The sequence below is a fragment of the Brachyistius frenatus genome, unplaced genomic scaffold, assembly GCF_029030835.1.
Source record: "Brachyistius frenatus isolate BFR_SWC_R1_liver_20210118 unplaced genomic scaffold, ASM2903083v1 Contig_118, whole genome shotgun sequence".
Classification (NCBI taxonomy): Eukaryota; Metazoa; Chordata; class Actinopteri; family Embiotocidae; genus Brachyistius; species Brachyistius frenatus.
In genome coordinates, this window is record NW_027210717.1 from 999,021 (window position 1) to 1,024,520 (window position 25,500).

Consider the following 25,500-nt stretch of genomic DNA (forward strand, 5'->3'; position numbering starts at 1 on the left):
AAGTGTCATCGATTTTGAGTTGTTGTGTTTGAGCTCTGACACTTGTGGCGCATCACGGTGAAAACTGTGTTTTATTGAGTGAGAATGTGTTTAGAGTTTTGCAAAAAGATTCAGTGAGATTTACAAATTGTGTTTAACTAGGTGAAAATTGTTCATGGTTTCGCCAAAAGAGTTTATGATTCAATAAATGGGTTCAGGCTACTGAGTGTTTGGTTCAGAGTGTTTTAACTGTAATACCAGCCAGAAGCAGAAGAAGAGTTTCTCTTTCACATGACTTCACCAATTAAATAGATATTCTCCAATCCAGAGGGTTATTTGTGCTTATTATTTACTTATTTCAAACTCGCTGTGGAAATGCAGTTTTAAGTCGGTTAGAATCATTTATTCATCACCAATCCTGAGTTAAGTCTTATTTAGAAGGTGAGCTGCTTTCTTCCTGTTTGCTGTTATTCATGAACTGTTGCTGTATTTTCTTAAGTGATCTTTCTGTAACTCAGCTGAAGAGTCAGACCTTTACTCCAAACATTTATTTCTAATTTTGCTTGTTTTATAAATATATATATTTAGTAGGAGGCCTCCCTGTTTCCTAATCTTACATGAACTAATCTGATATTTAAATTTCTGTTGATGATCACGGTTACTGGAAACTCAAACCTTTCTCCGTGTTCACCTGCTGCCTTGGTGCATATTGAAAGTGTGCTTCCACATGTTCTCACAATTGTGCTTTTCTTTCTCTCATATTCCCTCGTTTGACATTATTTGAACCGGTAAAGCATCTTTAAATATCATGAAAAGCGCTGCATAAATAAAATGTATTATTAATATTGTTAAAGTACAACAAAAGTCATGTAGTCGTGTTCAACTCGGACAAAAGGGCAGTTTTCATTCACTTAATTAAAAGAACCAGTGTGGAGGATTTATGGAGATCTATTGGCAGAAATGAAATATAATCATCATGATGTTTTTAATTGATGCCCTCAGCTATTATTGAATTGACCCCATGATGTCCCTACTTCCTCCTGTGACCCGTGCGACTTTATTTCTCGTCCATCTCAGGTGAATGGACCCTGTCATCCCTCCGAGGCTTCCGGTCTGTGACCGGAGACCGGTGGGACTCTGCTGAGCTGATGAGGTGAGGTCAGCCCGTCAGCCCGTCAGCTGGACGACATTTAGGGACATCGTGTTGCCCTCGTGGTCTGACCTCCTGAACCAGAGTGAGGACGCTCTGCTTTCGTTCTGTTCCTGCCAAAAAAAGGACCAAACTGACAGCGGCAGCCCTCGCTGAGCTCGGCCGGCCTGCCGAGCCGTCGTCCCCGCTCACCACACACTATTCTTGGACCTGCTATGGTTTCTTTGGCCTTGCACACATTCAGCAGCTTCTTTCAAGCATCCCTAAATATGAAGTCTCATGTCACGCCTGACACGACACTCGAAGCCTTTTCCTTCGTGCGGTCGTATTGGTCATCCTCCCCCACGTCTGAGAATACCGTCAGACGTTTCAGATGCTGGACGGAGGCGGGGGAAGATGCCGTCCGTCTGGGTTTCCACACCGTTTCCCTCCGCACCGCACCACACTGGGCGGCAGAGACTCTGAACCCAGTGAGGAGTAACGACAGGTTTCACTCAGCTGGAAGTTGGGAATTCCCATCTGGTATGTTGTAATAATACGGTCACAACGGGAGGAACATGAACGCTGGGAGACTTTCTCTGACAGGCAGAAGCCCTGCTACCGTCAGTCCGAGGCATCAGAGAACATCAACCCAAGGTCACGAGGTTATTGTGATCCATTTCACAATCGGTCTCGACCAGATGATCCATACTACTCTTTTATTTGTGTGTAAATTTGAAGCTGCAGCCAGGAGATGGTTAGCTTAGTTTAGCTTAGCACAAAAACTAGAAGCAGGAAAAGGTTTGTTTGGACACTTTGGTTTCAGTACTGATGACACTACCATAACATTTCATTTTTCATCTTTAAAGGTGTTTAAAAGTGGATTTTGTTCTTTCACACAGCTGTAGCTTTATACTGAAACACACCGATATCAGGGTGGGAGCAGTTTAACATTTTTCGGACCTTTTTACGAAAAGCTTTAAAGCTGGAGTTAAAGCTGGAGTTATTTAAGCTGGAGTTAAAGCTGGAGTTATTTAAGCTGGAGTTGAAGCTGGAGTTAAGGTGACGTGCTGAAAATGTTTTTGAAGTACCGCTGAAGAGCTGCTGCTCAGCATTACCAGTGTTGGAAAGACATCAGAAACCGTGTTTGGCTTCATGGTGCGTCTGAAAGGCAGCGGGACAAACTTATCCAGCGGCCGACGAACTCCTAATATTGAACCTTGTTATTGAAACAACTAATCAATTAGTCTATCGGAAATTATTCAAGACAAAAATCCAATCAGGAATACAAAAACATTTTTTCAATTGATCGGTTGAGTTGTGCATTTAGAGATAAAAGACTACAAACATTAACTGGTTACAGTTTCTCAAATGTTTGTTTTATATTGTTAAAAATTTTATTTAACCAAAAACAAACACATTTTTCTCACTTTTTTTTCAGTTTTTCATCGTCTCTTGAACTTACATCTAAAGACCAAAAATAAGAATTAATATTTAAACAGTCGCAGCTTGAATCACAAGGCTGTCGGTCAAAAGGTTGTAGTATATGTATCCTTTGTTAAATCCGCCCACAGCCTGCAGTTTTTAACCCTCAGGTCAGGACATGATGCGTCAGACGACTTTCTCCGACTGCACTCACTTAATTATCTCGTTTATTTGCTTACAAATTGTCTCAGTTGTGCGTTGTGTCTTGTAAAATGGTGACAAGTTTTAAGCTGCTCTGCTTCCTCTGCTTCCTCTCAGGACGATAGTCCTTCCTCACCCTCGCATCACCAAGGAGACCAACATTACCAGAATTTTCTTTTTCTCTTGCTGACATTTGTTTGGGTTTTTTTGACTCTTCAAATGAGCGTTTTCTCACTAATTTCCTTTCATGTTTGCGGCACAAATGTTTTCATGACCCTCAATAGTTTGTTTTAACTTGGACTACCAGACGCGAGGGTTTACTTTATCAGGACAAATGTATTGAACTAAACTTTGAAAACATTCCTCTGATCGTTGAAACCTTCGAGCAGTGGTTATGTCGTCCAGCCCATCTGTCACCGTGAATCTGGATCCTGTCCGACTCTCAGCGCTCACCGCTGGCTGATTTCACCTGCATGTAGGTTCTGTTTGCACCCTGCTGTGGTCCAACGCGCACACACACACACACACACACACACACACACACACACACACACACACACACACACACACACACACACACACACACACACACACACACACACACACACACTTGACACCGCGATACGGACTTCAGCTCGAAGGTTTGAGGCTTTGTAACTTACATGTTGGATTTCCTGGGTTCATCAAACGGATGTCGCCCAAGAACATTCCTGTTTTCAATCAATACTCAGTCGTCCTGTAATATAAATATAAGCAGTCAAATTAAAGTAGATTTGAACAACTTTGATCAACTATTTAACAAACAAAAAAAATAGATAAATAAAAACCCTCTGATGGGGCGGGATTATTACAAGTAGAACTTAATTTTCTGACCTGCGCTGAAACAATGCCCTCTTTGCTTCTCCGAAACTAAAGATGTAAAGACTGTGAGGACATCCGGTGTCTCGGAGTGTTTTCCTCTCAGTCGTCTCTACTATGAAACCAGAGATTTATCTTCAGCTCACTGAAGTCCTTCGAATACACTTTATTGTTAAAAATGTGATTATTTCAGAATGTATATAATTGATTAGCCTGATTAAAAATTCCTATACATGTATATAATGTTTTTTTTTTGTTTTTTTTTAAATCATTTCAAACAATTAAAGGGGGTGTTGGCTGTCCACAATTTTCTGACATTTACAGGAAGTGACATCAACACGTTCTGTAGTGTCAGGTTTCATTTTGGGTTTGTTTACACTGATTAAAGTGCTTTCCCTCTGTGAAGCTGTTTTTTGTTTCTCTACTTCAGAATTGAAGACTTGTATCATCATTTTAGAAAAGAGTTGATTGTGTGATGGAACATTTAATGTCTTTAATTGGAGATCATAGATAAACACTATGAAGCTGATTTCGGTGCTGCAGAAAACAAATTTGTTTTCATGATATTCTTCAAATCAAGGTGAGCTGCTCTCTACTTCACATCTCTCCTCATCCTCTGCATTATGTGCACACACACTCAGATTCAACTCCACCTTGAACAACTGGACCTCAGTGACATGTACAGTGGAAGCTGTGATTTCCTAGCAGCGATAATACCGAGCACAAGTCATTATGAATGTACAAAATAGATCCTCTGACTGTCTATGAAGTTCAAACACTGGACCAACGGAGGAGAAAATAAAGATCGATAACCTGCAGCTGAGGGGACTCCAAGTCAGAGTGGAAGTGATCAGTGGTTAGCACCGTCGCCTCAGTGGAAAGGTTCTGGGTTCGAATCCGGGCTTGAATTAGTTGGTGATGGCGGTAGGTATGAATGAGGGCCTGAATGCTCTTTGTTTCTACGTGTTAGCCCTGTGATGGACTGGCAACCTGTCCGGGGTGCCTTTGCCCAAAGTGAGCTGGGATAGGCTCCAGCCCCCCCTTGACCCTGATCATACATGATGGATGGATGTGTTGGAGAGCTTTAAGTGTGCGCTGCACCCAAATCTGTGAAGTGAGAATCCTTTAAATCGAGTTTACATGGAAGTCCTCGAATTAAAACACTCCAGTTCAGAGAACCTCCTGCAGCCTCGACTCAAAGCATTTTAAACACTCACAGTTTGTCAGCTGCTTTGACTTGATTAAAGGGAGAAGTGTGACGAATGAAGGCGGAAATCTTCAGATTTTCTTTATGCTCACTGAATAAGATCCATTTGTTTGCATCGTTCTTCTGTTTGAAATCCAAACGTCATCTAGAATCAGTGAGGACGGTCAGCATGAAAACAACACGTTTAAAATGACTAGCGTTCATGACTAAAAGTGAAAAGTAAACATCGTCATACCCTGTGACTACGACCATGTGTGATATCATATTGTATAAAATGATAGGATCGTTACAATGATGTGTTTACATATAAGAATACTGTAACTTTAATATTAAAACATGGCAGAGATCATTTTATAATATTACGACACACTTACACGCTCTTACCTTCTGACTATAATGTAATTTAAAGTTGAACTTAAAACTACTTTCATCATTTATTCAACATCACTGCTTTCATTATGCCGTGCACGTATGATTCAACACTTAATATGCATCTAGGTTAGAAGTCCTGTTTTAATGATGTCTGTTGTACAAACTGCAGTGAGCGACGTACCTGCAGAGATCAGAACGACACCGACTCCAGAGCTCGTTTCCCTTTAAGAGCACAGGAAAGATGGAGACACGTAAGTGGCTGAATGAGAAGGACAAACAGCAGGTGTTGCACTGACTCCCAGTTTGTTTGTTTTTTCCTTTCAGTCTCACCTTCCCTTTGCAGAAAACCGCATCACGTTCCAGGAAGTGAAGAAGTGGCCCTGTGCTGATTAAATGCATGTCTACCCTCCCCACGTCCTCGCCGCCTCACCTGCCCGCATCCCGCTGACCACCGTGATCCTCTTTCATCATCTACAGCATCTTATTTTAATCTCTCTATGCGTTCCAGCTGGATTAGAGCGCCGAGTGGCGGATGAGGACGAAGGGACGCTGCTGTCTGTTCTGTAAATGAGGAGCTGTGGAGAGTGGAGGAACAAATCCATTTTATACGGACCTCCCTCCGTGACAGGCGGGGATTAGCTGGTTCAGGTGGGCAGAACACAGGAAGTCATCAGCTGCTTCAAGCAGAACAATATGAACAACAATAGAAGACTTTGGATGACCAACTATATCGTTGAGTACATGGATGATGTCCTTTCTGTTTGTTAAAGTTAACGGCTTCACCGGTGTATCTGTGGGAGCAGCAGGGAGTTATCAGTTTTTAAAATTACTATAATTAACTATGTATAAGCTACTGTTTACACACATACTACTGTGTACACACTGAATCAGTTTAATCAACTGGTTTAATCATGAAAAAACATACAAACCAGCGGTGTAATTTGTGCTCCTGATTAATATCTATTCCATAAGCAACTTTCTGTTATAAAAGATACAGGCCCGAGCAAATCTAAGGAGGAGGATGTGGCAGATTCAGGAAAGTGGTTTGCCTTTCCCGGATATGAACCCTGTATGTACTGAGGCCTCATCACCGAGATCTTACAGCAAACTGATCATTATTATCGGTTGTAGAAATCCAAGATAACATCAAAGAGAATTAAAGAATTGCAGAATAAAGCTTCTGGTTTTTGTTTTGTTTTTGGGGGAGGGGGGATTTATATCTTTTCATAAATCTGTTAAGTTTTATGTCGTGTGTGTAAAAGTGCTGCAGTGAACACAACTGCACGTCGGGACTCCAGAGCGCAGCGTTTAATGGAACCGCTGCGTTGGACCTGCGATCCTGCAGCAGCGACATGCTGCCACTCGATGCTGTTTGTGACCCCACAGCTGCCACCACCAAAAACAACATGAGCCTCATGTCCTCCACCTCGTCCATAAAGACCCAGCGTGACCAGGTGGCTCACTTTATGTAGCATTTTTATCACTTGTCCCGTGTCCCCCATATTGAGACAATGTCCCACATTTTGATTGCCTCTAACTTTTCAAAAGTCAACACTGCAGGAAAGATGCTTTTCTAAAAATCTGGAAACTTAAAGATGATTTCCAATAAGAAAAGATATATTTAAGGCCAAATAACTATATAAATATATACTATAGCCTGTATCGTAACGTTTGTTTTTATTTTCTACGTTGGATAGACATCAACGTTTCACTACTTCTCTGTATTGCTGCGTGTCCCACATTGTCCCACACAAATAAAGGCTACTCTTTGTCCAATCACCTTTGGCCTGTTTGCATCTGGTCACCCTGCAAACATCTCAACTTCAGTGTTGGAAAAATTCAACTTCAGTGTTTTCCTCTGTTGTTTTCATGATTCCTCTGAGTCACACGGCTGATTTTGGGTGCATTAACGTTCATTATGTGCTTTGCTTAAATGTTGGGCGTGTTAAAGTGAGGCGCACATTTCCACATGGCTGGTGATTTATGAAGGGAATATTGCCTGCAGGTTTGCAGTCATCAATGAGATATTTTGTTTCTGTACTTTTAGTGTGGATCCTACACACTGTTTTATACACGAGGTCCCGGGACTGTTGCATGTCCCCCGTCCTCTCCTGTCTCTGCTCTCCCTCCACATTCTGTTGGATTGTGCATCAGCTCAGGACTTCCAGGACTTTGTGAAATTGTGTTTTCTTTGTGTAATAACGTAATAATTGTGTCATGATATTTCAATGGATATTATTTGGAGACGGGGACAACACGTATCCTGCGGTTGGTGTGGAGGCACGTACTGCTCGTCTAGTTTTCTGTATTTTATCAGTAAAAAAGGAGGCAAATTGATCGTGTGCCCGAGTGGACTGGAGCTCAGCAGCTACCGACACTGGAGGGTTCGTTAGCCGGTCGACGGGAGCAAATAAGGCGCGTGTATTGTTATTGTTTTTGGTTATGATGTCAGAGAAGGAGGACTGCCTCGCATTTCTCAGGTCCAAATTATAATTGCGAAGTCTTTCTTTATAGGATTTTGGATTTTATACACTCTATTAATCCCCGAGGGGAAATGTCTTCACTACAGCAGGGGGGCTCTCAGGGGGGAGATGCTGCAGCAGGCTGCCACTAGCGCGGCGCCAGGTAACCTGACCTGAGGTGCATGTTTTTGGATGATGGGAGGAAGCCGGAGAACCCGGAGAGAACCCACGCAAGCACAGGGAGAACATGCAAACTCACACAGAAAGGCCCAGGACCGGATTCGAACCCGGAACCTTTTTTGCTGTGAGGTGACAGTGCTAACCACTGCACCACCGTGCCGTGCCGAGCACCACCGTGCTCACAGTGAACCTGGAGATTTGTTTTTCACCACCTGCGCTCAGCTTTTCGACTCTTTTCCCTATTCTGACCAGCGTGGCATTTCTCCAACGAGACCTTTGTTTACCAGAGACAACCTTCACTTCAGTGGGTGCAACAGCATCAATAACATTTTTTACTTTAGAATTGAAGTTATCTACGAGCTCATTGACTGAGATGCCAGAGAGGGCTGGTGTGGAGGAGAACCTCTGAGTAAATAGTTCACTGGTGTTTCCAGAGATGTAACGCTTCGTCACAACCTCGGTTTGGACATTTGTGTCTCAAGAGATTGAACTCTCAAAGAAAACACAGGAATGATCGGAGAGTGCAACATCAGTCACAGCAACCTTGGAGATGTTTAGACCTTTGGTGATGATGAGGTCCAGAGTGTCCTCTGTTGTGTGTGTGTGTGTGTGTGTGGGGGGGGGGTCCTGTCACATGCCAAGTGAGATCATAGTTATCAAGGACACCACATAGTTCAATAGACCTTCTGTCCTGAGGATTATCAACACGGATATTAAAATCACCCACACAGTCAAAATCCAGACAGATTATAAACAGCAGCTCAGTAAACTCATCAAAGAAGGTTGCACAGTATTTCGGTGGTCTGTAGATGTTTGGGAATAAAACTTCAGAGGAATTCAGAGCTACATATTCAAAAGAAGTAAAATGACCAAAGGACATCTGCTCGCATTGAAGAGAATTGTTAAATAAAATATCAACTCCACCTCCTTTCTCATGAGCTCGTTTCACTCATGAAACTGAAGTTGTGAGGTGTTGACTCAATAAGATCAGCTGCACTGTTATCTTGGTCCAACTAAGTTTCAGTTAAAAACAAAAAGTCAAGTTTGTGCCTAACAATAAAATCATTGATTAAAAGTGTTTTTCCTGATAGAGACCTGACATTTAATAAAACTAAGTTTAATGTGTTTAAAGCTTTATTTGCCCAATTTATTTGGACAGGCTGTGGCTGACGAGGAATGAATGTTAAGTTTGATAACTTTGCAGATTTACTCGTTTCTTCGCAGCCTCACCTTTCTTTTTCTATAAACTATCAGGACAGGAATTGAGAAGGCTAGCTGCATACGGGGCCCTGACTTTTCCTGGAGAGAATCATTGGTGTCATTAGCCTTTAAGCCTGGACCCAGAAGATATCAATTATTGCCTTTATCAGGTAGGGGAGACGGAGGACGGCTGTGGATCTGTAGTGGAGGTGGGGGAGGGGAAGGGCGCTTTAACTTCACCGATTGAGTCAAAACTGGCTGTGGACTTAAAGCCAGTGGCGGAGGTGGAGCTGGACGTGGAGGTGGAGCTGGACGTGGAGGTTTTTTTATTTTTTATTTTATTTTATTTCACTTTATTAATCCCCGAGGGGAAATTTCTTCGCTACAGCAGGGGGGCTCTCAGGGGGAAGCTGCTGCAACAGGTTGCCACTAGCGCGGCGCCAGGTAACCTGACCTGAGGTGCATGTTTTTGGATGGAGCTGGACGTGGAGCTGGATGTGGAGGTGGGCGTGGAGGTGGAGCTGGACGTGGAGCTGGACGTAGAGCTGGACGTGGAGCTGGACGTAGAGCTGGACGTGGAGGTGGGCGTGGAGGTGGAGCTGGACGTGGAGCTGGACGTGGAGGTGGACGTGGAGCTGGACGTGGAGGTGGACGTGGAGCTGGACGTGGAGGTGGACGTGGAGGTGGACGTGGACGTGGAGCTAGACGTGGACGTGGAGCTGGACGTGGAGGTGGACGTGGAGCTGGACGTGGAGGTGGACGTGGAGGTGGACGTGGAGCTAGACGTGGACGTGGAGCTGGACGTGGAGCTCGACGTCAAAGAGGGTTTATAGGAGAGGAAATGGGAGTGGGGAGTGAGTTTGGTTCCAACAGTGACCAGCTGCTGGAACCAGGATGACTTTTTTTCATATTTCGGATGGGAGGAGGATGGAAGGAGGATGGAAGGAGGATGGGAGGGAGGATGGAGGGAGGATGGGAGGGAGGATGGGAGGGAGGATGGAAGGGAGGATGGAAGGAGGATGGAGGGAGGATGGGATGATGGGGAAGGTGGGTGTGAGTGGAGAGGAGGGAGACCTCGATGGGATCTGGGGGGGTGGAAGTAGGGGCTGTTGAGGGAGGTAAAGACTCCTCCTCTCAGAGGGGGGGAGAAAGTGGGTGATAAGAGGCAGTCCCTGATGATGAGGTTGGAGACTCCTCCTCTTGGCTCTCCTTTGGTGGGGGAGGGGGAGGGAGGGAGGCATCCTTCCCTGAAGGTCTCTACAGCGATGTTGTGGGGTTATCTCTTGTTTAGACTCCTCTTGTCTCTTGTCCTTGGCAGTGGGAACAGACGGATGACGCAGGAAGTAAAATAGATTAGAGGTAAAGCCTTACCCCTGACTTGTTCAGGCAAACTCCATCTGCCTTAAAAAGATGTCTGAGCTCCCAGAGAAGGTAGAAATTGTTGATCAAATGTACTGAATGTTCAGTACATAGTTGACAGCCATTTGTTCAGTGCAAACAGCCTGCTGAATCTTTCATCTCTGACAGGTGGAAGAGGGCCACTGATAAACACCTCAGCGCTGACAGCTGACTGTTCAACAGATCAATAAAGTCTCGCTTCAGAACTTCAGACATCACATCTTCCTGTGTGCACCGTGATGTTGTTCACCGCGGGACGGTCAGCCACGATGTCCACGATTTTGTCTCTCATGGTAGAGACCATATCTTTCGGAAAGCAGAGCATTTTTGTTTAGTTAGTTTTAATTGAATTGAATTATTCTATTTTATTGTATATACTGTGCATTTTTATATTTCATATTTTACTGTTGTTTTATTGCTTTCTTGTATCTATAATGCTGCTGTAGCGAAAAAAAATGTCCCCTTGTGGGATTAATAAAGTATCTGTCTATCTATCTGTCCGTCCGTCCGTCCGTCCGTCCATCCATCCATCCATCCATCCATCCATCTATCCATCCATCCATCTATCTATCTATCTTGAGGATTCATTATCTGCTTCACAGTTAGCTGTGTCTTGGCTTGCATTTGTCCAATGTTTTGAGTCCATGGTAAAGTGGCATCATTCCCACACAGTCCATTTACCTCCACGTTCACTTCTAGTCGGTGGATTTTTGTCTCCAAGACTGCAATCTTCTGCAGGAGTTTGTGGCAGTCGTCCGTGGAGAAGGGAAAAGGCATCTTGCTGCTACTTAGCTCTAGCTTTGCTGCTAATTAGCCGTAGCAACTGTTGGCTTTGCTCCCGTAGTAACGAGGTGAAAAAGTTGTTTGTTTTTTGGGAGAAATGGCAATGGCTTAGTTAATCTACAAAAAATAAAATGACCGAGTGATCTCATAGATTTTCACAAAAAAGAAAGGGAAATAAAAGCAGAAAAATGCAAGAACATGCAGGAGCAAGCAGAAAAGCATCTTCAGTGCTTGAAGGAAACCTTGTAAAAGTCTGTGAGACGACAACGCTGACAACTGCACCACCATGTTGGCTTTCTTAACTTCAACAAGTCATACTTATAGCATGCCGTCAAAAATAGCACAAAAAAGTCATCCTTCTTTAATGTCGTCCAAAATGTGATAAAAAAAAAAAGGAAAAAAAAAAAGTGTCGTCTGAAATATGACAAAAAAGTCTTATTTCAGACGACATGCTGCATTATGACTTTTTTTCCCCCTTGTTTTTAATTATCCCCCGACCCGCTGGCTGCCTGACGTGCAGCATGCGAGGGCCCGCATATCACTGCTTGCAGTTTTAATTAATCCTTCTGTTCTTAGTCCTGTTTCTTGGGGGCTTTTCTTTTTTTTTAATGGACTTATGTCGCCTATACACGTTCATTCAAGACATTTATTTTCCATCAGGCATTAAGCACGTAGGGTTCTTCTGTAAAATTGCTGAGGATAACAGTGTCCCACAGACATGGTTCAGATATTGCCACATTCGACAAAATCTAAAAAGATATCTGTACTGACAATATTTTATGGTGACATACAAATAAAAACAAAACAATTTCATAGGACAAAATTTTTTTTTCCATGACATAAAGGCTAATATAAAAATTCTCTAAATATATCAAATTAAATGATGAAAGATGTGGATAGCCTAGACTGTCCTGAAAAAAACAAGATATAGCACGAATGGTTAACCATTTCATACTGATCTGTAGAAATGCTGCAAGATGTAGTTCACCTTTGGACACAGCCAGACGTGCCGTTTCCCCCATCTCCAGTCTTTCTGTTAAGTTAAGCAAACATAACATTCCATTTCTCATTAAGCTCAAAGCAAAGAAGTAAATAATCATATTTCCCACCTAGTTTAAGAGGTACATGGAGTCCTCTCACCTGGTCCAACCAAACCCCACCGAGCACGCTTGATGTGGCCTGATGACTCATCTCCGCTTTCGGGCCGACTGCAGCGCGGACTGGTGCGCAGCTGTTTCACTTGTTAATGTGGGAAACATTATATTATCATAGTCCACCGCTACTTCTGACACCGGCGCATCACCTGCAGGAGAGGACGACAGGAAGGCTGTTCATCGGGGCGAGTCATGTTCAAGCCCAGAGGATTTACATGTCCGCACACATCCAGACTAACAAACTGCTGACAAATTAGCTAAACAGCAGCATCGAATCAAAGGCAGATCGAAACAGTTCAAATAATAAACACAAAGGCCTTCAGCGTCCATGTGTGGGTGCAGTTGAACCTTACGTGACCGACACATGCTGACAGGCATCGGGTCTCAGCAGAGCCTTTGAAACTCAGATTTAGATGTAACCGGCGCCAGGCCGACGGGAATCTGGACCGTAACATGTGACACACAGGCTGGACAGCACTGTGGATCTGTGGTTCACTGGATCTGTGTTTCACTGTGGATCTGTGGTTCACTGTGGATCAATGGTTCACTGGATCTGTGGTTCACTGTGGATCAATGGTTCACTGTGGATCAATGGTTCACTGGATCTGTGGTTCACTGTGGATCAATGGTTCACTGTGGATCAATGGTTCACTGGATCTGTGGTTCACTGTGGATCTGTGGTTCACTGTGGATCTGTGGTTCACTGGATCTGTGGTTCGCTGTGGATCTGTGGTTCGCTGTGGATCAGTGGTTCGCTGTGGATCTGTGGTTCACTGTGGATCAATGGTTCACTGTGGATCAATGGTTCTCTGTGGATCAATGGTTCACTGTGGGTCTGTGGTTCACTGTGGATCAATGGTTCACTGTGGATCAATGGTTCTCTGTGGATCAATGGTTCACTGTGGGTCTGTGGTTCACTGGATCTGTGGTTCACTGTGGATCTGTGGTTCGCTGTGGATCTGTGGTTCACTGTGGATCAATGGTTCACTGTGGATCTGTGGTTCGCTGTGGATCAGTGGTTCACTGGATCTGTGGTTCACTGGATCTGTGGTTCGCTGTGGATCTGTGGTTCGCTGTGGATCAGTGGTTCACTGTGGATCAGTGGTTCACTGGATCTGTGGTTCACTGTGGATCTGTGGTTCACTGGATCTGTGGTTCACTGGATCTGTGGTTCACTGTGGATCAGTGGTTCACTGTGGATCAATGGTTCACTGTGGATCTGTGGTTCACTGGATCTGTGGTTCACTGTGGATCAATGGTTCACTGTGGATCTGTAGTTCACAAGCACAACATGGCGGTTGGTGGCGGCTGAACAGCAATATAAAAGAAACTAAACAACATTTGATGGTGAAACTCGTTTCTAAACACTGACAGCTGTAACATTTTAAGTAACATGAAAATACGTCTATATGCATATAAAATAATTTCTCAAAGTTACACAACATTACATCCACAACCCAGCTTTACTACATGGAACGGCTAACTGGCATCTTAACGGAGGCCGTTACTTCACTCGGTTTAACTACACACTGCGACATCACACATCTATCACAGTCATCTTAAAACACAGCAAAGTTGTTCCTCAAATATTCACCTTAGTGTGAGAGTGAACTTAAAGAGTCGTAAACATATTTTACAGTACCTGTGGATCAATGAAGAAACATACATGAGGTAACGTCTTCATCGAGCCAGCGCCATTTTATTCTGACTCACGCTACATTGGGCTTAAAGGGAAATGTCACGATGCGTCAACTACACTCGGTTAGTGTAGTTTCTTCAGTGGTATCACCAAAAAATAAGAGGGGTGTCTGTTTCATAATAAAAAAAACTTTGCTACAGCGTTTTCAACCTATTTAATAGACAGAACCGTGTGACCCCTGGATCAACCAAACCAGCTCTGATCTCCAGATGATGAAAAAAATGTAAAACTGTCCATATTAGAAATTAGTAGCAGTACACCGAATAAAAAAAGAGGGGCAATGTTAGAGCACATGTGGAAGCTGTGAGCTGTTTGTGGAGTGTGTTCGGTCAACATCAGGCCAAACCCATAAAAAGTGTGTGGGTGCACTAATGAGACCTCCCAGGGAACGCAGGGGAGCAGTAGTAGTTTCCAGTGTCATTAGCTCCTCTCCTGCTGATACGGTTCCCCGCTTTACACTAATGCCGATACGGCTGCAGAGAATGAGTCACTTTCTTCACTATGTCCATTTTATTTACTGTCACCGGGCCAATGTGGCGGTTTGCCCCTTTTAACCACTTGTAACCACACTCCAAGTGCTTCTGACCCCGAGTGAAGTCTGCACTGGGGAAATGTCTGGTCTTCAATGTAATAAGAGGGAAGACTTGAGTGTGCAAAGAGGCAAACCAGAGGAAAATCTGATACACCGCTCAGTGACGTGATGCAAAAGTGCAAGAATAAACAAGACTAAGAGTGGACAGTCATGCAAGCAGCTCTGAGTCTGTGCTTGGGCTCAGCCATACATCTATAAACACATACAGTAGATAGTGGTGGCCATTCACTGCAGAGATGCATCAACCATATATTTGTATTTTCCAACTGTTTGGTTTGTTACAAATGTCAGATATAAATTTCATGATACAGGATACTTGGTTGAATTAAAATGCAGGTTTTTATAAAGCAGACAGTAACAGTAATATTTGTTATAAAATTATTAATTATTATATCAATTCCTTTTTAATTTAAGAAATACTAATTAGCATAAAACTAAGAAATAATTACAACAATCACACAACTTAAATGATTACAAACATTTATGGAAGGATTTACAATTGTGCTTTTTGACATTTCTAGTCTAATAGTGTGCTCACACATTATACAATAATTATATATCCAGTCTAATAACTGGGCTTTGCACAGTTATATTACAGTTATGCATTCTCACAGTAAACTACAGTTTTGTGCAGCTAAAACATTTCAAATGTAATTAAAAAAAATTCACCTGATAGTTACTTGAACTTATTGTAGTATCAATAGTAATTTTCCGCTTAACAGAAGGATGACTGAATGTGATATGTAAAATTCATGCTTAGAACAGTTGAATATTTCAAGATAATGTTTCACCCAAGTGGAAACCCACCAGGATGTAACCCATTGTTTGAATTGTTGCTTTAAAGCCTCAAGTGTAGCATTTTGGTTGTTACTATCTGTTTTGTTTTGGAGTCGGATTGACCATATTTGGATGAGCTGGGAGGAGTGTCCTCAGATCTGAGGACACTATGCCTGCCTACCTATAGTGGAAGCCTGACTGCACCACACGCCGGTTTCACCTGTGAAAATAAAGACTGTATATACAGAATTATCCGCACTTATTCAGCCAAGCAGTGCTTCAAGATAAATGGTAACATGAGCTGTTAACATGCTCATAATGACAATGGTAGCTTCATATTTAGCAGGTATAATGTTTACCTGAATAAAAGTCAGAAGAATACCAGGTTATGTAGGTTTTTACTAGTTTTAGTGTGTTTTCAAGCCAATAATAGTACATGAGGATGATGGGGATATTAATTATTTTAAGTAATTCGGTCAAAAACATCTGCATTGGAACAAATTTAAATGTTTAACTGATGATACTACTGGATAACAGGTCAGTGGATTGACGTGATAATAATTTATCTGACAATCAGTCCAGTAGTTATTGAGATTTTGTAATAAAAAACAAACATGTCCACCTCACGTTGATTGACTTGTGGAATAATGTGGGATAATGAAAGTCACTGGAATTCATCCCATGAATGTCTGTATGAAATTTCATGGCTCTGCAGCCAATACTTGTGGACATATTTCAATCTGAACCACAAATGCCAACCTCATGGTGGGATCAGAAGGATTCTGGGAACCCGGTGAGGTCTGTACAAATGTCTTTTAGCCAGTCTGTGTGACTCATGTTCAGATAATTGACAGAATACATGAAACTCTTGACCTACTGCTGCAAGAGGAAATGCCAGAGGATTACCATCGTCATTCAAATTTAACCACCAATATCTATACATCTATTTCACTTGAAGGCACAAATATCAACCTCAGGGCAGCGCTAGAGTAAAAACTGTGGGATCACCAAAGACAGTAGGACTTAACATCTGGAGACAATGAATGTCAGTGCTAATTTTCATGGTTTTCACCCACTAAATATCCAGATATTTCAGTCTTGAGCGTCCTGGATCCAATAAAGTGACTGCATTCCCAGGACAGGAAAAAGGTAAGACGGCACCAAAAAAACCTACCAATCCACCGATACACCTAAACTCAGCCTTAAAGACAACTATGCACCTCCCTCCTAACACAGAATAAATATTGTAAATTAAAGAAAAACAGATGGTGTTTAAGCATCGCAGAAAACAACTTCACGGAACACAAGTGTGCCAGCATTTTGTTTGTGAGTGAATGTGCTTGTCTGGTCTGTCTTGTAACACAATCCAGATATGTGGCCGGGTTTCAAACTGAGCATGTGCTCGCTTGATTAAAAGTGCACACCCACCGCGGGTCTGCCTCTCGGAGAGCTGTGTGACATGGAGGAGAGCGGGACGGGGTCAGGGTTCGGACGAGATGTGGCCCCTCGCAGGACGTGCGGGGCTGAAGTGCAGAGGGAGTTTATATCTGCAGGGTTCAAACTGAAACACAGAAGCACTTCGGAGTCGGGAAAAGATCTTCTTTTTTCCTCCTTTTAACATTTTTTGATCTTGCCTTTTTTTACCGTGAATTACACATTTCATTGGGTTGGTGTCTTTTTGTGAAGCACTGCCTGACCTGTGGCTAAAAACTGCCATATAAAAGATGCATTGTGTTACTATGTGTTGTCTCCACCCGCACACAGCCAGACATGCTGCATCTGACTGCAACACACATACAGTGCATACAACCCCCAGTACAGATAAGATGTTGTACTGATTATGAGAAACTCACATCTGTTGCATGTTGATACGAGCGGAGACACTGAGGCATATAAAGACGATATCCATGTGAATGCACTCTGTTTTTAAGGAATGCAGCGCTTCACTTATATCTGCAACATTTAAATGATGTATTTATTTACAGTGTGTACATCTTGCAGGAAGGAATAACAGCTTGTCCCATATGACAAACACAACCTAGAAACACCCACAGATACGAACAGAAGATCAGACTGTAAAAAGTATATGGTACAAATTGATCCGTTTTCTTCACATTGGAACATGTGAATGAATACAACACACTACTGATGATACATAACCAGCAGCCCTACTATAATAAACCATAAAGATCTTATGCAATTAAACAGAAATAACAAACTACAACAAAAGGTTATTCCTAACCCTAACCCCAACCATAACCATAACCCCAAACTTAATCATAAAATAACCCTAATTATAACCCCAACCCACAGGAGTGTTTTCTACATTAGCTTCCCTGGTTGGGTTCAGAGACAAACCTACTTAGTTAGAGTTAGGAAAGGACAGTGTTTTGGGTTTAAAAAATGTTTTGTGTGATAGTTAGTACTTCCTTCAATTTATTTACCTTTCATCGTCATGGCAACAGTAAACTCATTTTGAATAAACTGTCCTGACTCGTGGTTGGAAACAAGCACCAAATGGCATCTGCTGCTGTATCAAACCATCCACCCATTTCTGTTTTCTACAGGGAAAAACTCACATTATATAGATGATATCTGAACTCCATCAGTTCTCCAGGAAACCTGATTGTCATTATTTACAAGACCCTAGAGGTTGCTACACACAACTGTGGGTCAATAAGCTGCTGCCCAAACGACCTACGGGGTCGTTTTTTATCAGATGACAGTCTCATGTATTCAGTGGAGGATTGTAAACAAGTGCAATTTACTCAGTACAGCAGTATTTGGGCTTTTAAATATTTCCACTTGACACTTCCTTAAACTTCTACTTTACATTTCAAAAGGGAAATACTGTACTTTTGTACATTGTCTTGTTTGTGACATTGTCACGTTTGACATGACACTTCTCTCCCTAAACATCAATTTGAGGCCCAAATAGGTAAACATAAACAAAATGATGTACAGTATAAAAAAAAAAAACATTAGTCAAAAGTAGCGAAATAAATAAATACAATGTGTAGCAGAACTTTGTCTTTTTCTTCTTCTTGTACTACTCATCACATCATGACTCCCAGGTTGAACTTGTGACCTTTGGAGGGGACCCACACCAGAGGATGGGAACCACTGAACTAAACTAAGAATAGTATCAAAACTAGCTACTCAATCACCAATCACCCACAACAGTAAAACACTCACATGTGTAATGATCAGTCTCATTGATCCAATCATGTAAACTGATACAATAGTAAGTCCAAGGGCCAGTTTTCTCTTTAACTTCATCTTTTGATGATAGTACTACTTTCACCTCAAGTAGATTTTTTGAATAAAGGCCTTTACTTGAAACAGAATATATTCAAATTGTGGTGCTGCCACTGATACTTAAAACCCCCCCTTCACACAAATGTGCAGTTTTGTCACTGCTACTTCTCCTCGCTGTGCAGAAGGATGTATTTTTTGAGTTTCAAACAACAGGACTGTTTAAGTTAGTTCTCTCGTTTGGAAGTCAATCCAGGTCCAATGGGCAATTTACAGCTGTGCGATGTGGAAATGTGAAGCTTTTAGCCGCTGCACAAACACTGAGAAAGGTCTCTCAGTGAAGTAAGTGAGGTCTGGTATAAACTTGTGAATTGAAACACACTTGCCAGGGTTTAGATGATGATTGATGATCAATGGTGTCTCAATTGGTTCTTAAAAACCAACCACACTAAGTAAAGGAACTTTTTCTGACAAATTATTATTTAAACCAGAATATCTATGGACATCTTGTAACATGCCGGTTCTGTTTCCACCACTGGCAGAATGAAACAGCATTGCAGTGCTTTATAAACACCAGTGACTGCAGCACACAAACACACACGTCTTCACACACACCTCCAGCACATGCCTGGCTGCCACTCAACTCACTCAGTGAGTGAGCTCTCAGTGTAGTACTCATTATATGGTGTGGTGGTGCAGAGTACCAGCAGCAGAGATTTGTTGTTGTGCTCACCTTTTTGAAGGGTGTGAAATTCTCCACAATCTGCTGCTGGTTCAGCTTCTCGAGCTGCTCGGTGAGTCTCAGCCTCTCTGGTCCGACAGCACTGATTGTTTTAAACAATCCTAACTGGCTGTGGGAGCTTTCCGTGGAAGATCCACCGTGATCATTACAGGCAGAGCCCGCAAGCACCTGTTGACAATTACTTCGTGAGTGTGTTTGATTTGGTTTACTTGTCGTCCCAGCAAGGGTTGCAGTAGTTCATGATCAACAGAGCTGCAGAGTGGGAGGATTTAAAATGTGTCTTCGTATGATATCTATACTGTTAGTGAACATAGAAGAACTGGACTCTCCCAGCTGATGTCACGGTCAGGTTTATGTTGTAGCCACCAGTTTGAACTATTGTTTCTGGGAAACATTTTGTCATGACAGACATGTTTATTAACCCATGAGCCACAATATGGAAGAAACCAGAGAAGATTCTTCTCCATTGCAAACTGGTACAGTGAGGACTTTAACGCACTTGTCATTTAGGTTTTTAACCAAATGTGACATCATCGCAGCTCAAATAAAAAACAAAACAGGATATAAACCTTGTTTAAGGAAACTCGGACTCAACAGATGCAGAGTGAAGCCTGCTCGTTTGACTATTTCCACTATCTGGTATCTGCATGTTACCATTTACAAAATCCTTGTCACAGTGAAGATTTGGACCATGCAGGAGCCGTGGCCTTCTTGGTTCTTTTCAGATTTAACTATTGTAATGCCAGAGGTCACTTGACTTCACTTCATGTTTCACCAAACAAGTTCCCCCAGACACTATTTTGTGATTAGTTTAAAAAAAAAAAAAATACAAACAAGCCAAAGTGATATCAATGTACAGTCTGATCTTTTTGCAGTGCAATAAGTCTAAGGGCATGAGGAGACAAGTATATGGATGGACATATAAATGCATACAATAGACAATGCAGGTTACAGGTTGGACATTTGCCATGTGCTTAGAGTCATGAATTCCATTTTTTGATCACAATGACTGTGCACAATAATAATATAAAAAGTACAGTGTGTGTATGATGAAACAGAACGCCTTAAATGTGGTCATATACACTTAAAATAAAACAGAATTTAACAGAGTGGTTTTCCTGCTCTTCTTCAAGGGACCCAGCCTACATTTTACAGGAGGTCACAGCATTCAGCCAAGCAATTGTAACTTCATCAGTCAGTCAGGCAGCATTCATTTGACCAACCAATAGTGTAATTTATGATTATAGGCCTGGTTCCACTGTTGCAGTGCAGCCAAAAATAAACTGATGAATGCCAGAAACCATGTTTTCAGTTCTCTTACCTGCAGTTAGCTGCTTCAGAAACAGACTTTGAAGCCTGACTGGATGTTTTTTTTTGCCCAAAATTCAATATGGAAGTTTTAGTTAACTTTTCCCTGACGATTTTATGTCCATAAGTTTGTACCTTTTAATTGAAGAACCACACATTTTGTATTCCAGCCCGAGTGGCAAAAACAACCTCAATGAATAAACCTGACATCCACGACTTAAAGAAGACAGTCATCTCAACCTCTAATCTACGTTTCTGAAAGTGACATGTGTGGTGGTAACTGTTGAGCTGAATTTATGTCTAAAAGAAGGGCAGCATTGCCTTCTTTTCACTTGTATTAGAAATATACTGAGGAGACCAAGTTACTAGAAATAACTGTCATCCAGAGACCATTTAAAACACTTAAATGAGCTACTGTCACCTTCAAGTCACATTTATTCATTACAAAAAACACAGTAAGAGTAACTTGCACTTGAACTGCACAACGGTTTCAAATTTTCCAAATTAAAACTCTGTCCCCACTAGTTCAGGTGTTGATTTTCATTATGTAAATAATGCTTTTTTTTTGTTGTTGTTGTTTGTTTTTTGGGGGGGGGGTGTCTCAGGGGACAACTTGCTTTTATTTTTAAGGTCTTTAACAGCAGCAGCTGAGACAGGGAGCAGTGATGACGGTGATATAAGATTGATTCCAGCTAACATTATCGGTACCATCTGTCGTAGAAGGAGTCCGGTAGTGCACTGAACAGTGAAAACGTGATGAGGTACAGTAACTCACACAAATGAATGCAGCTCCATCCTATCAGAAAACCTAATGTGCTGAGTGGACTGCTTTCACCTCACAGTCTAACTTTTAATCTTTAAACATCATACAAAGAGAAACAATGCATTTACAATAGTTACTTTAAACAATAAAGGAGAAAGTTTAAAATGTAAATTTGTTAAAATGACACTTCCATTTGTACACATGAACCTCATTTTATTCACCACAGCCTGTAAAAAAATGCAATAATGTCCTCTGTAGTTAGGACTGAAGAGTTATGTCAGGAAGTCTGTTATAAACTGAAGCCATGGAGTGTCATCAGGTGGGAAAAGATTGAGGAACAACCAAACGCCAACCAACTATGACGTCACCCATTAGTTCGTGAACTGCTGGTAAAGCACTTCCACATGGGACCAATTTTTCAAATCCAGAAATTATACCACTTTTATGTTTAGTCCATGGGGAAAGCATTATCCTGTTGCATTATGGGAAATTTAGGATCCAGGGCCAGAGTCAGATCCAAAAACTCAACATGTCTCAACTTCTGTTCCTTCAAACTCTTTTAAAAGTCTGTCTCTCACAAGTCTCCCAACTTCATTGTACTGTACCTGCGATTTAAGGTGATGTATTAGGTGTATCTCAATTTATTTCAAAAGAGAAAGCTTACATTAAGTGTTCAGTGTTTCTTACTCAGTGAAAGTCGTCAATCTCTAATTATGGTGTCCTAAGATTGTTCACTCCTCACTTTTAGGTGCACTTTTGACGTGTTCTCATTGGATCAAAGTCCAATGTTGGGCTTGTTATGGTTGCAAACCTGCAACATTGCCAGTAAAAACTTTAATTTTAGGCTCATTTGAGATGAACTCCGCCTCGTCTGAGAGCAGAAGAAAGAAGGCAGCAGGAGACAAAAAGCTGCAATCAAGTCAGACAGTTTTCAGCAGCCTTCAGTCTGAACAGGAAGTCACAGAAACATCTTGTTAGATCTAAATCCCAGTCTAATAAAATATTGTCAGACCCATTTATCAGTCTGTATGCAGTCTCCAACTGTGTTCATTATAACACATGAGCCTATAACTATAAATGTGATCTGTGATCTCTGGTTATGGTTCAACCTCCATTTTACATGAATTCTCATGTAAATCAGCATCTTATTTGTTTGCTGATGATTATAAATCAGCTGGGCAACATGTCTCTCTCAAACCACATAAATAAAGTGAATACATTAATGAATAGTCAAATATGGAGAAAGAAATACAATACCTTTCTCTGTTGATAAATGAGAAGAGTATCACATCTGCACGGATGTAATTTTCTGAATTCTCTAATCAACCAGAAGATTTTATGTTGTTAAATACTTCAATTAATTAAATGATTCCAATGTGAACAGACTGAACCAGAATATATTGTGTGCAGTTTATTGATCTGCAATCTGAATGTATTCAGCCTCTCTGACTGATAAACATCACGATTAACCAACAACATCTATTCTGTTAACAGACTAAACCTTCAACATCAGACATACACAATCAAAATCTCCCCAATATTGTTGAACCAACATGTAAACCAATCAGCTGTTAGGTCAGGTGGGACCCAGCTACGTGATGTAGAAGTGCCTTAAACTGCAATACCATCGAGTGCCACTAGAGGTTGGCTTGAAAAAGCTTGAAAAGTTTCCTTTCAGATCGCATCACACCCACCGCTCGCTCCCCCTCAGCTCGTCCAAATATGGTCACTACCGGCTCCAAACCGCTCCAAACTCGAGGCTTCATAGCGGCCGCTCACAAACCAACATGCGACGTCACTGCTGGTTGTCGCTTGATCTGCAGTGGCTGGCTCCAAAAACTGACACCGCCTGATGTTGTGACGCTATCGTTGGCTACGTTAAGTGATGTCAGAGAGAGTCGGGCTCAAAGATCGAATCTGGGCAGGCCTGGCTCGTCTCAAACATCCCTATCAAGTCAATCAATCCATGATGTCACAGGTGTTTTACCTTTGTGATAGTTGATTGGAGGACACTTTTTGTGACATCACGGACTAGGGAGAGTCCACAAGTGAAACATATAGCCCACCGTTTTAATGGTTTGAGAAAACTTCAGCAGCCGTCAGTTAAACTGTGTTGCTATTCTGCTTCAGTAAATGGTTTGAATACTTAAATTGAGCGCATCATATACCGGTTATATATGTATCTATCGTACAGGCACAGCGACAGTGACTGTCCTCAACTTAAAGGTCACAGGTTTAATGGCTTTATCAAAGTGTGTGTGTGTAAACTCACCCATGCTCACTTCAACTTCCTCTGCTTAAAACTTGCAACTACATGTCTAAAAAGTTTTCACGGATAAACCAACGAATTATAAACTGTGTACAGTATATAGGGGCAAGGATGCCAAAGAGCTCAGTGGAGCTACAGTTTCAATTTAGTGTATTTCTCCTGTGTGGCTGCTGCTGCTGCAAAAAAACAGAGCAGAGAGAAAAAGTTCAGCAATGAAAAGAAACTGAGAAACAGAAAAACTGTTCGTCATCGCACTTCAGTTTGAAGTTCAGTGTCGCAGCGACTGACAGAAACGATAAAACTTCGGCCAATTCATACTTCCTGTTTGACCTTCTTTGTGAACGTGAACTCAGCAGATGTCATGAAAAACAAGAGGACACAAATCATTTGGGTGTCGAGGCAAATACGAGTTTAGTGAAACACTTTGCTTGATTGTCCACATGTTTGTCATCATCAGTGGTTCATTTATTCTATAAACTTCTCATTTTTCAACTGCAGCAGCTCTGTATCTAAAAAATCTGTAATACTTTACACAAAAAAGCAAAAACTAGAACTAAATTGTGTTTACAACCAAACCACATCATTAAAAAATCCAAAGATCCAGCTTGACAAGCTACAGCAGTAAAATACAGTTTATGTATCAATATATTAGTATTAACTGTGAAAATCAATCACAGGTGGCATTTTACTGCAGGTTTACTTTCTGTTGATTTTGCTGGCAATACTTGTGCAATTTTATTTTGTAGGATTGTGAAAGTGTGACTTCTCCTTAACAGTATTTTCACAATGTTGTATTAGAACTGCGACTTGGTAAAAGACCTAAAGATTTCCTCTTCTGGTCGTCACATGATCACGTTGTCAAGTGAAGTTCAAAAGATTCACTCAATGAGTTTTACTGATGATGAAAGTCACTTGTTGCCTTGAATTTTGGTTGTGTGATGTTTTTATGTAAAATTTAATTTGAATTTGGAGGTAAAACGCCACGATTTGTTTAAATGGCACCTTCTTTGTCTTTGGCGATCGCCCAGTAGTTTAACGGTGATCATTAGCCTACCTTATCTCACTTTTGTTCCTTCTTCCACAGTTCACGGTCGAGGGGGAGGTGTGCTATTTGACAGAATGCAGCTGGAGGGCGATCAGAAACCTGAAAAAAATGTAATGGGAACAGTGTGTAAGAGCACATTTAAAGTTCATAGAACATCTCGAGAGGAGGCCGAGACAAATGCAGTCAGATGGATACCGAGGTTCTTCAGCCGTTGTGGCCAAACACATGCTGCGCTGCTGTCACACAATATGAGCACACACACACACACACACACATTGTAAGTTACATCAAACAAATCTGCCAGTAAGATGTATATTATATAAATCATCAGGAGATGTGACATGCAGACACGCCTGCTCCATTAAGCTGGGCACAGGATCTGTGGGGCCGTGGGTGTGTATTTTACATAGATTGACAGGTGGTGTGTGTGTGTGTGTGTGTGTGTGTGTGTGTGTGTGTGTGTGTGTGTGTGTGTGTGTGTGTGTGTGTGTGTGTGTGTGTGTGTGTGTGTGTGTGTGTGTGTGTGTGTGTGTGTGTGCGCGCTGAATGAGTTTACTGCAAGACTTTCTGGGAAACAAAGCAGCAGTGCGTGGAGAGAGAACATGCTGACTCGTCTCTTTCTCGTTTTTTCTTTCTCTGTTTCAGCCACAGGCCGTTCGTCCTCCCCACACCACCCTTCACCTGTTTCTCGGGAGCTGGTCG

At 41.9% G+C, this 25,500-nt stretch overlaps 2 protein-coding genes across 4 annotated transcripts in view; one reads left to right on the plus strand and one right to left on the minus strand.

The window, feature by feature from the left end:
- Positions 1-1,500, plus strand: part of gdap2 (ganglioside induced differentiation associated protein 2) — a 35,521-nt gene extending 34,021 nt beyond the window's left edge. For all 3 annotated transcript variants that reach the window (XM_069713411.1, XM_069713410.1, XM_069713412.1), the window contains exon 14: positions 1,057-1,500. In XM_069713411.1, the coding sequence (XP_069569512.1) occupies positions 1,057-1,098 (42 nt within the window). In that variant the 3' untranslated portion in view covers positions 1,099-1,500. The remainder of the gene's footprint in view (positions 1-1,056) is intronic.
- tent5c (terminal nucleotidyltransferase 5C) overlaps positions 1-25,500 on the minus strand; it is a 44,781-nt gene that overhangs the window by 1,744 nt on the left and 17,537 nt on the right. The window lies entirely within an intron of this gene.